The sequence below is a fragment of the Maylandia zebra genome, linkage group LG23 (assembly GCF_041146795.1).
Source record: "Maylandia zebra isolate NMK-2024a linkage group LG23, Mzebra_GT3a, whole genome shotgun sequence".
In the NCBI taxonomy this organism is placed as follows: Eukaryota; Metazoa; Chordata; class Actinopteri; order Cichliformes; family Cichlidae; genus Maylandia; species Maylandia zebra.
Window position 1 is genome coordinate 10262751 of NC_135188.1, and position 11836 is coordinate 10274586.

Genomic DNA, 11836 nt, shown 5'->3' on the forward strand with positions numbered 1-11836 from the left:
CCATAAGAACTTTTAATAAAAATAGATTTTTTCTGAGCAAGATGAAAACAAAAATCAACAACAACAAATTTAAAAAGTTTAAAATACTGATTTATTACAGATATTTACACATATTACAAACAAAGTCTACAATCATTATAAACTGGTTAAATTTGAGTGGTCACCAAAAATTAATCAATCAATCAATGAAGCACAACTGAGAAAGATAAATAGAAAATTTGCTTCTTTTTCACCTATAAACAAATGTCTGAGCAGCAGGAAGGGCCAGAGACTCTCTAAAGGAGCCAATTTTAGCAACTTCAGTAAGAGACCTGCCCCATTCTTCAACACTTCATCCAAGCTGAACCTTCACCGCAAACACACATGGCCTATTTCATGCACATGGCCAGCATCCTCATGATTGCTTCTCTGGAAGGTAAAGAACATAAACCAGACATTTAGGCTTTGAACACCACTTTTTTCTGATTATTTATACAGAAGATTTGAATAAATGGAGCAAAATCTACAAACCTCACACATGGGATGTATGACAAGCTGTACCTGAAAACACACACATTTTATGTAACAAAAAACAATTTAAGACTGAAAAAAAAAATTAATTAGATATGTAGAGACTCACCAGGTAAATGACAAGACTTGCAAGATAACAAACAACAAAGCAAGTCCAAAGTTCTTCCACTGTGAGAAAAAAAGAGAGAGATTGGGATCAAACACTGACATTAATCCAACAGATAAACAGATAAAGTTAGAAGTGATCATAAGTATTTTTTGGAGGCTCACTCACCCAGAAAGCCGCACAGAGAGTCAGAACGAGACAAGTCTAAAGCAATGACAGAGAGACTTTTAGCTTTAATTTGAAGGGTTTTAACAAAAGTCTGTGTAAACTGTTTTTGAAGTACAGCTATTTTTTGGACACAGACCCTCATTTTTAGGCTCTCACATTAACTGTACAAACTAACATAGTTGTAAATATAAGGATTGTTTAATACTTTGATAAAAATCATTGACTGCTTAAAGTCTAGAAACCATGGATATTACCAAATGTCTTGCTGTGCTAGACCTTTACTTCTGCTGCCTTTATTTACTCCTAGTTTGTGAGTCTTTCTGCATTCAGTTATGTAGTTAATAACTGAAAAGCATGCTCTATTGATTTTCTCATTTCTTTTCCTGAGAAACTGTTGGGTTAGTGTGCAGTTTGCTTTGGGTCTATTTGCACTGTGAAGTGCAGTCTGGTCAGTTTATACCCCTGCACACTTCACAGGTCATCCCGCAACTTCTATCAACAGTCACATCATCAATAAACACCAGTAACCAAGTTGCACTAGCAGCCATACATGCCCATGCAATAACATCGCCTCCATCATGTTTTACAGATAATGTGGTACACTTCAGATCATGAGCAGTTTCTCTCCTTCTTTTCCTTTCCATTCATTCTGGTACAAGGTCATCCTGGTTTCATCTGTCTTATATTTTCTGTGGTCTTCCCTTAGGCTTTTTGGTTTTGCTGAGCGAGTCAGTGCATTCCTTCTTTTTATGACTCTACCAGTTTGCTCATTTGGCTATCCCTAAAGTTTTTGGTTTCTATCTGATGTTGTTTTGTTTCAGGCCAGTGATGACCTCCCTCACTTGCACTAACATCTCTTAGGGCCTGTTAGTTAACTATAATACCCTTGCTTCCAGTTGTATATGTCAGAACTGCAAAGTATGATGCTTGGGCATTACATAGGCGACATGGCCATGCTCATAACCACATTAAAGCTGAGAAAATCTTCAGATCTACAACACAGGTGTCACATTAGTGTCTGATTTAATTATTTACCTACATGTAGTTTAAATATTTGCATACTGAGCACTGAAAGAAAGAGGATGGTAACCTAATTGCACCTGCTGTGGGACATTCTGAGAGCAAATCTTCCATCACAGCAAATATTGTAGTTTTAAAGAGAGACGTTTGCACATCAGGGTCTGATTTTTGTCAGTCCATCCACAACCAAGTTTTATGAACTCTAGCTTGGTGTTGTCATGCAATCCTCTAAGCAGAAAGCTGTGTTATGCAATCCTTTCACCTTTAACCAGCTCTTGAACTCTTAAGGAAAACAGAATTTTTTTTGCAATGAATCTAAATTTACTGAACTCAGTCCACTCATGTTTGTGTAACATGTTCTGTCTTTTGGGGGTTGATTTTTTTTTTTTTTTTTTTTTTGCACTTACCAACATAAGGGTAGTAGCCAGCGCTCTTGTTTTGTCACACATCCTTTTCAGCTGCTTCATTGGGCCCATCAGAAACATTGTGCTATTGGACACAGTGAAATGTGCAAGAAAGAAAAGCATGTATTAAGTGTGTAAAACATGCAAAATAAGCTTCCCATTTCAAGGTATTTTTTTCATCACTAACCTGCACAGAGCACATATGTTGCCAAATGTGTAAAAGACAATAAAGAGAGTGATCCCAATCTTGGGGAGGAAGAGCACACACACTCCCTGCAAGACACACGTGAATGCAGGTGGATCACACGTCATGTTTTATAAGCCTCACTTTAAGGAGGGACTAGGCAGTGTCGCCAAATGAAAGAGCATCACATCTTCAGCATTCCTCAGAGCAAGAAGAACCAGTAGGGCAACACCAGCTTTCTCTGAGCTCTTCCTCGTTGTGGAGAGCGACTGAATATTGTCGTAGAAAAAACAAAAACAAAAAACACAGAAATTAAATTCTTACCAGAACTGTGCATGCAGCTCCCACCACGAAGCAGGCGATGAATCCCTTTATACGTGTGCCCCAGCCTAAAGTCGAAGCTTGGTTCATTTGCTGCATTAGTAGAGATTGAATAAACGATCGATTAATGATCCAGCTGAGATTACTAGCCACAACAGTGAAAGATGGGATTAAGGCTTTACCTGTATAATGTTCCGGTCATCTCTGCGCGCCTCCTCACCGCTCAGAACCGACTTTAATTTATCCATGCCCGAGGAGCTTTAAAATTCGGCTTAATTGGTGAAGAATTATAGTTGTTTCCTGAACTGATAGGAACTTTGCCGGGTTTTCTCAGATCTGTGTGAATGGACAACAGCGTCACATGCCAGCAGAGGGAGAGCCGGATGAGCTGCCAGTACCTTACCTGGCCAGGTGGGTCACTTCATCGTCACACCTGAACCGGAACAGCAGCAAAGACGTCTCACTCTGATCTTTTTTTCCCAGACGTGACTCAGTGTTAGAAAAATTTAAACGCACCACCCAGTACAGCCATGAGTGAACAAGAGGGTCCAGACACCACTTTTATTTATTTTTTTCGGAGATAACAAGTTTTCTCTTAAAACTGTAAAAATAACTATACAAGTTAAATAATTGTTTTGATTCCCCGGGGAATCAAAACAAAGTGGTTTGGTCCATCGTATATAATTCACTTCTTTACTTTGTAAAGCTGGGCTTAAAACAATTTATTTCTACTAGTTAGTGGTAGAAATAAATTGTTACACCTCTCTTGCATTTCTGAATGAATTGATAGAAATAATCAAATAAAGCACCTTTTGCGTTTTTCGTAGTATTTTAACCGAACTGCTTATCATACCTCCATTAAATGTGCAAAGACTGTCACACAGAGGCCCACTTTTTTCAAGACCGAGTGTTTAATCTTGTCAAAACAGAACATCTTTGTTTATCCCTCTTGTCAACAGATGTTTTGTGTTGCCCTGCCCTGACAAAAATAAATCTGCACAAGCACTTTATTAGGACTGATCATTTGGTATTAATGTGATTGTGTTCTAAAAATCAGGGGTTCTCAGGCATTTTAGGGCTAGTAGTAGTCTTAGTATTTGAACTATTAGACTTCCCTTTATTGGTAGAAACCACATCCTTTGCTGTCACCTTTATAATAATTTGTCGCAAATTAATTGATCATTTCAATGACCCTGTCTGAGAGCCACTGATAGATGATGGTGATTATGGATACATGAATAAAGAGAACCAACTTTAAAACATATAAAAAAGTAAAATTTGATCATAGAGGCTACCATAAATTCTGTATTGAGTAGCACATTGTAAACACTTACATACTAGCTATAATGTTATGCAAGGTGTGAAGGAAATGATAGGAATTAAATAAAATTAAAAAAAATTTACTGTTTGAACAATTTTATTTTTCTTTTTATAGTTTGACACTTGGTTTGAGTCACTTGCTAACATGAAACAATATAAAATGTACAACTAGTGCTTTCAAGTAATACACATGATGATGCAGTGACGTTTTCACCACAAAATAGCACTACTGAATACCAAACTGTGGAAGAAGTTTAGCAAGTCAAAAGTAAAGCATGAAATCCATTAAAAGCTTTTCATTTATATTGAATGCGCAAAGTAGTAACAAAGATATGACAGAGTATATGAAAATTATATTGCTGTAAAATAAATAAGAGCAGCTTGTGACTGCATACCTCCACTAAGGTAGGTAATCCCCTCCGCACCTTGCATGAACCGACTCTCTGCATCCAGATTAATTTATATTTTCACAAAAGATGTTATCTTTTGATATTTATTATTAAAACTGTATTTTGTAGCTGTGATGTTGTGAAACATCCAGTCTTGTTCTCTTGCAATGGTAAATGATTCAAAACCTTCTGGATCCAGGTGGCGATGCACATATTTTTATAGTTTATATATACAGTCACAAATTTTGCCAAGCCACAAGAGTTCTGTCCAGTAATCCTGCTGAAAAATAAACTGAACAAATCATAAAGCTTCTCTGGAGGAGGTAATAACAAAAGTACGTTTAAAATGTTGTACAGCTGGTTAATTAAGGCAGAGGTAGAGACGCATTTCTAAGGTTAAGGTTCCGTATCCACATCAGTTTCCACATCTGTGTGCCTTGCTTCTTATTCTGCTCCTGGAAATTTGAGCGTTTTATCCCTGATTGTTCTATAATGTTCATGAGCCACAACGTAGATGCACAACAGTCTTCCTCACATAAGCTCATCCTCAGACTCTGGATCTCGCTCTCTTGCCTTCAGAAGTCCCATTTCCACTGGAGGAGTCTTCTTCAGTCTGGAGCGAACCGCACTTCAAGAGGAAAATAACAACAAACACGAGAATCACACATATTGTAAACTGTGCAGGTCTCCAGGATAAATAAACAAGTGTCTATCAGATATAGAAAAATACAGTACATTTTTGTCCCTATAGGTATGCACTAGGGCTAATGATTGGAACTAAAATTAAATGTATAACTTTTGAAATCCAAAGGTTTTCTTTTTGTTTGTTTTTTTTAATTGATGTGTTACAGTGGTCCCTCGCTATATTGCGGTTCACTTTTCGCGGCCTCGCTGTTTTGCAGATTTTTTCGGGGGTGCAATTTTTCATTTATTTATTTTTTTAAACAGCGCAATGTGTTCTGCGTCCTGATCGGCTATAGACCATTTTCAATCAATCTCGTGCTGTGTCTTTTATACAGTACAGAATTCGCTCAGCCTGTCAAATCTACATAAATCTTCGCTAGCAGAAGACAACAAACACAACAGTGTCTACGTCAAAGGATTATAAGGAGCATTAAGTAAACCAAACAGTCAGATGAGTAAAACTTCACTCAATTCCTTCTTCTTGCTTCCTCTACTTCCGTATCATTAATTCATTAATGTTGAATTGTCTCGCAGCTGCTCTATTCACATGTTCTGGACTTGAAAACAGGGTTTGATCTTTGGTTTCATTCTATAATACTGGACTTATTTTTCTACGAAGGTTTGAACTTTGAGAGTGTTTAAACAAGAGAGAAGCGCGTCAAAATGTCGATGCCTGTCTGAGAAAAGTGTATAAAGTGTGTAGTGAGGGTTTTTTTACAGCCTTAAAACATCTATAATAATTGTAAAAAATAAAGTTCCCTACTTCGCGGATTTCACCTTTCGTGGGTTATTTTTAGAACATAACACCTGCGATAAACGAGGGAACACTGTTTTTTAAATCTACATTCTTGAGCAGCAAAAACACATTTATTACACATTTTCTCTCTTGGATTTTATGGTGAAATAGTGGCAAAAACCAAATTTGATTAAATATGAATCAGAGGTTTGTTCTCCTTGTATCTGGTTATATCTGCACCTATGGCCAATTTAAAGCCTTATGTGCTAAATAAGACAAAAAAAATGCATTTCCAATTCTTTGAATATATCTAAATCACAATGGGATGTCTTATTGGATTGTCTTTTGTGGAGCAGGTTCTTACCAGCTGACGATGCAATAGAGCACGCTCACTATAAGCATGGCGAAGGCGAGGTGCCAGGAGTAACACATGGTAATGAACATCATATTGTTGGGATCTTTCAAGTCCCACTCGGGGCCGCGGGGCGGGTACAGCACAAAACCAACCTGTGGTTTAGAGGAGAAAACATTGGGAGTAACTATAAATCAGCAAACATAAACATCTGCTCATAAAGCCACATTCAGATTTACCTCCCAGAACCAGGTCCCCTGAACCACCGTTAGCGTGCACCGCAGCAGCTCCAGAATGATGTTGCCTCGGTGAAAGATCTCCAGGAAGGCAACAAGAGTCTCTCCAAAGACCGCGTACAGAAGGAGCAGATGCACGTGGACATCCAGCATGCTCCTGCCATGGAGGTGGTAGAGAAAAAGAAATCCTGCAGAGAACAAAAAGCTGGTAATGTAGGTAAATGTGTTTGTCTTGATCAGTTAAACTGCATCTAAACTTCAAATATTTATCCCAAGCCATCGCCACAGATTGTCTTAAATTCAAACAGTGCGAAAATAATTGACTCAAAATGCTGTAAAAATGCAGAAAGTCCTATCTGTGCTTGGTTTAAATTAGGCTTAATTAACCCCACAGGGTACACTTAAAATGACCTTTGAATGGAAGGAACTCAATTTGATTAACAAGAAATGTATTTATACAAGTTTATTGGAAAATGTACAGACAGGCAACAAGTTGTAAATAAAAACCTGAATTTAAAAAAAAAAGATCAGAGTATGAAAGTTGGTCTGTTGTATGGGAACATACGGCAGAAGCAGTGAAAACAGTCCATCTACAATTACAGTGATGGATAATAAAGGTGGATATAATGGCGCACATTCATAAACCCCTCAATATAAAGCTTGGCCAAACACTAATGGAGGATTTTTTTGTGTTTTAGATGTAAGACTATCTTCGAGAATAGTATTGTTTAGACTTTGAAGGAACCAAGGATTAAACTGATTAACTTATTAGTAAGCGATCTGCCCTGAAGCACTGGCTTGAAATAAAAAGGATATCAAAGGAGCTCAAAGACAATGATTACATTTTATTCTTCTTACCTTCATTAAAGAAAGCAATTGCCAGCATTAACCGATCCAGTGCCAGTGGTGCCGCTTCTGTGGTGTGGATAATCAGAGACACTGTTGCAAAGAGCCCAAAGAACAAGTACATGGTGGCGTGGTGCCAGCTGTGCAGATGGTCCCAGTGTTTCTCTACGAAGTTGTACAACTGAAGCTTCGGTCCACCCGATCCAAACTGTTCTGCCAACATCCCTGAAAGCACCACATCAGAGGAAACACGCACATCTCCTTAATTAAAGCCCTGATTTGTCTTGGATTTACTCGAGAAGAGTCTTGCTAGTTATATCTGATATATGGATGCATTAAGAAGCTTTTTGGACACGCTTACCAACAAGGGAGAAAAAGAGTATGACTGAGCTCTCAATGATCTCCAGCCGTCGCTGTGAGGCTCTGCTAGCCAGACGAGTAGAACCAATACCCTTGTTCCTGCGCGTGGCATGCCAAATCGAGTACTTTACCGTCCACCAAATCCCGGCAACAAGGAAGAAGGTCCCAGGGAGAGCGTGGCCTCTGAAGCTGCCCATGATACCTCTCAACACCTAGAGAAACAGATTAGGTACTTCATGGAATTAGAAGTACATATTACAAAAACACTTCTTCCCACTACTAACATGTTTATTTAAATCAGCCAGATATGACTTGAAACAAACAATAATTTAACCTAACTTATCATCTGAAGAGTAGACAAGATCTATTTTTAGCACAACTGGAATAAGTGGATAAAAGAAAAGGGAAAAAAGTGCAACAGTGCCCATAATTTAGTTAAACAGCGTAATCAAACATAATTAGCGTGTGTGTTGGCGACCGTCCTCCAGCTGAGCTCAGCAGAAGTGCGTCTAGCTGTGGGAGGAGGCCTGTTAGGAGTGTCACGAGTCATTTACCTTTACATGCAAAAATAGAAACCCATTTCTTAACATGCACTCCAGAAAAAGCACTTTGTTTGCAAAGACTGCAGCAGCATCTAACACTGAGTATAGGATCCTCTTGATAATGACTAAATATCATTAAACCTGCACCGACTTATGTGGACTGCTGAAGTCTTTGTCTGGCCAGTTTCTTAACAATTACTTTCACTCACACGATCTCAGTTGGTCATTATCAGAGACTGAATGAAAGACTAACGGGGACCATCATTTACAAAAGGAACACCCTGTTGTATTCAAGAAGAGCTGAAACTAGAGCCTGAGCTTATAACCCATATGTAAAGGTTTTACTGAGGTCAAAGGGTGAAAAAGACCAAGATTATTTTAATAGTCTATTATGCACCAAAATATATTTTTGAAAACAGAATCACCACCCCCTGCTGGTTATTAGAAAGAATGCAGGCTCAATAATTTCCCTTTTCAGACGTGGAAACTATGTCTATTGTGTCAAGTTAAATTATGTTTCTAGGTCAAACAAAAGGTTAATAGGAAAACTTGCAGACTTATCTAAAAAATAAAACTCAGAATTTGATATTCTCCTTTTTCAAAAGGCAGGAAAAAGCATGAAAAGCAGTCAATACGTCATTATATTGAGAAACATGTCAAAATGAGAAACAATTTACATCATTTACCAAGCTTGATATAGTCCAACATAGTTCATATTATCATTAAAACAAGACTTTGGAACAATTTTATCATATTAACTTAAAATGTTACTTATGTGATCAGAGGTACTGGAATGGTAAACATAATGATATTGTCTCCGACTTCTATAAATTCATAAGGCTTCATATTTAATTAAAGAAAGAAAGCTTTTTAAAGTGTTTGACTGCAGTGCTCTTAGGTAATGACTGCACTTTGTAAAGTGAGAGCAAAGCTGGAGTGGTATGAATAGCAGGCAGAGAATAAGAAAAAGGCACATGGCTGTACTGTCCTTTGTGATGGAGATGACCAGGCAATATTCTGCTCGGCAACAGAGGAAACCTTTGAAGGAGGACACTCAATAGAAACCGATTGAGATGTTAAACCCAGCTCATCTGTGTCCGACAGTCTTTTGGGGGTGCAGCCTCTCCAGACTGAGGAAAACACTCCAGTCTCCATGGCACTCAAGAGCCACTAGAGGATTCATCAGTGTTTGGCTGATTCAGTGTTTTGGCTGATTTAGTTTAGCCACAAACACTAGTCATCTGCGCCAGACCGTTTTTATGACAACGACGTAAAATAAAATAAAGTATGCTTTTATTACACCAACATGGTGGGAGTGGTGTAGTAAAAGTGTTCGCTACAAGTACAAATATGATTTCTATTCTGTGAATTGGTCAAAACTATGAGCATGAAGAGGTTTTGGTGCATATGTTTGAGGCTGGGATGTCTGGGAGGCAGCTGTCTTCAAAGGGTGTTCCTGTTTGAGTTTTGCTATTAAAAATATAACAAAAAACAAACAAGCAAACAAAAAAAACTTCAGCTGAGCTAATTAGAAAGGGTGCACACTTCAATAAAGTAGGTTTTTCTGTAAGTTTTTGAGTAAATGTAGCATGGTGCATACCACCACTGATCCCGTCTCATCCACTGTAAGATTAACAATATTCTAGATCAAGCCAAAATTAAATATAGACATTACTGAATAAGTAGAGTCTGCATCACATTTGTGAACCTACAATATGTGATACTTCACTCTAAGGGTTTATACTAAACGTTTTAGCAAGTTTAAATTTCCAAGCCAATCTGAAGTGAAATTACTCTGATTTATCTCTCCTGAACGTAAACTTTGAGGACAGTGATGTCTTGAGGTCTACAAAAAGAAAAAGAAAAAAAATGGAAACAGTCGTTTGACAGAATCAGAACTTTCTTTTTTTTTTTAGTAGTTTTTTTTCTTTTTTAAGTAGTTTATTTTAGCTTCAGGAGATGAAACAGTGTTGTGGAAGTTAAATCGTGAAATCACTCAGCAACATTGTCTAAACGGCCACCCGATGTCTTGTACATAATTCTCGATGGAGACCTTCCTAATCTTTTTCCCCCTTCCTTCCTTTCTTCCTTCCTTCCTTCCTTTCTTTCTTTCTTTCTTGACCTGGCTTTACATTTTATCTACACATGACACAGTAGGCTTGATTTTCTTTACTGTGAGAGGAAAAGAGAGGGTCTCTTACCCAAGTTTGTTTTTCTCCGAAGATCAAAAGTTAGTGGAAGTATTCAGACAGAAAAGGGGAAGAAATTTTTTAACGCATCTTCACTTTGCCCCCCAATCGCATAAAATCTTTTTTTTTTCTTTTGGAAAAGAATATGGGTCTCTCTCTTATAGCCTAGACACAAGAAGTAAACATCTTCTCCGAGTCGGAATCCCAGCAGGATCCAGACCAGATCCGTTTCACAACCCTTTTTTCCTCCCCTACTCTAAACACTTCGAGCTTTTCTCTTATCAAACCCTCCCATTGGATGAGTGTGAGCTTGCGTCACCTGTCTGTGCGGTCATTGGTTGGAGGTAACGTCAATCTCAGGTGTCCACGTGTGCACTTTCACTCCGCCTGCTCGTGCACGGCTCGGTCCCTCCTCACTCTGGGAAAACCGCTACTTTCCGTCGTGCCAGGGCAGGCCTGGCTGGGCCGGGACAAGATTTCCAGCACGTACACCACAGCTGGAAGACTTCCTCATCCTCAGGCAGGAGGTTTCTTGACCAAGTCTCGTTTTACTCGCTTAATTGTCTCCAACCAGTCCACACAGTTTAAGTTACAATAGAGGAAAAAAGTAGAAAGTCGTGAATGTTCATGAAGGAAACGACTGGCCACGTAGGGGCGTCTCCAAGATTTTTTTTTCAGTGGGGCGACATAGGGGAGTATACGGAAGAGGATTAGGGCCACTGGAAAAAAAAAGTGGGCACGTCTTTTTTCTTCTTCTTTTCCTGAATTCTGAGAAAAAAAGTCAGAATTCTGACTTTTTTCTCAGATTTTTTTTTCCAGTGGCCCTAATCCTCTTCCGTAGGAGTACCAGGGGCCTTGAAAGAAAGAAGAGAACTTATTATGCAGAGTTATCAATTATAGTACTGGGCCATAATTATTCATTATAGCACTTTAATGTTGTAGCTGGTGTTAACCATTACATTATATGTAATTAAGGTTAACACATCCAGCTAACCAACAGTTAAGAAAAACTTTCTGTACAAGCACATGGCCTTGCTTTACTATTATTTACCCTCTTCATGCTGGTGGCTGTGAGATTAAAATGATATGATGCATTTATGAAGTGTTGTAGGTGCATAACGTTAGAGGAAATAAACTCATTTTACTAGGTGGTTTCTAGGCAACATCAAGATATAGATATTTGGCATATTAGATAAGAAACTTTGTGCGTCACATTTGGTTGCTCAGTGTGAAGATCAAAATCGTAAACTCAGGTGAATCAAGCAGGCAGCTCAGAAAGGAGCAACACTGACACTTGGGATAACTGGCAGAGGAGGATGAGACACAGGCGAGCATACTTAGAAGGTTACAACAATCAAAGGGTCAGGGAAAGATGGACAGAAAACAACCCTTCAAAGTAAAACAGAAAATAACCAGAGGAGAAAAACCTAACTACCTGAACACTTGTTTTTACTTGTTTCATTAACCTG

General features: G+C 38.4%; 2 protein-coding genes across 3 annotated transcripts; both read right to left on the reverse strand.

Annotated features, from left to right (window-relative positions):
• Positions 1-68: 68 nt before the first annotated feature.
• On the reverse strand, positions 69-3168 carry sft2d2a (SFT2 domain containing 2a). The gene is made up of 9 exons (XM_004557048.3): positions 3117-3168; positions 2896-3049; positions 2717-2806; positions 2396-2481; positions 2212-2293; positions 785-820; positions 620-678; positions 511-540; positions 69-408 (listed from the first exon to the last, which is right to left on the reverse strand). The coding sequence occupies exons 2-9, from the start codon at positions 2959-2961 to the stop codon at positions 369-371; spliced, it is 489 nt and encodes a 162-aa protein (XP_004557105.1). The 5' UTR covers positions 2962-3049; positions 3117-3168; the 3' UTR covers positions 69-368.
• Positions 3169-4112: 944 nt separating this feature from the next.
• On the reverse strand, positions 4113-11818 carry tmem45a (transmembrane protein 45a). Of its 2 annotated transcripts, none has more exons than XM_004557046.3 (6): positions 10687-11818; positions 7638-7848; positions 7289-7501; positions 6434-6618; positions 6207-6349; positions 4113-5050 (listed from the first exon to the last, which is right to left on the reverse strand). In XM_004557046.3, exons 2-6 carry the CDS (start codon positions 7831-7833, stop codon positions 4954-4956), a joined length of 834 nt encoding a protein of 277 aa, XP_004557103.3. In that variant the 5' UTR covers positions 7834-7848; positions 10687-11818; the 3' UTR covers positions 4113-4953. The 2 variants fall into 2 exon arrangements, with proteins under 2 accessions (XP_004557103.3, XP_004557102.3); XM_004557045.3 differs by lacking the exon at positions 10687-11818 and adding an exon at positions 10380-10616.
• Positions 11819-11836: the final 18 nt, after the last annotated feature.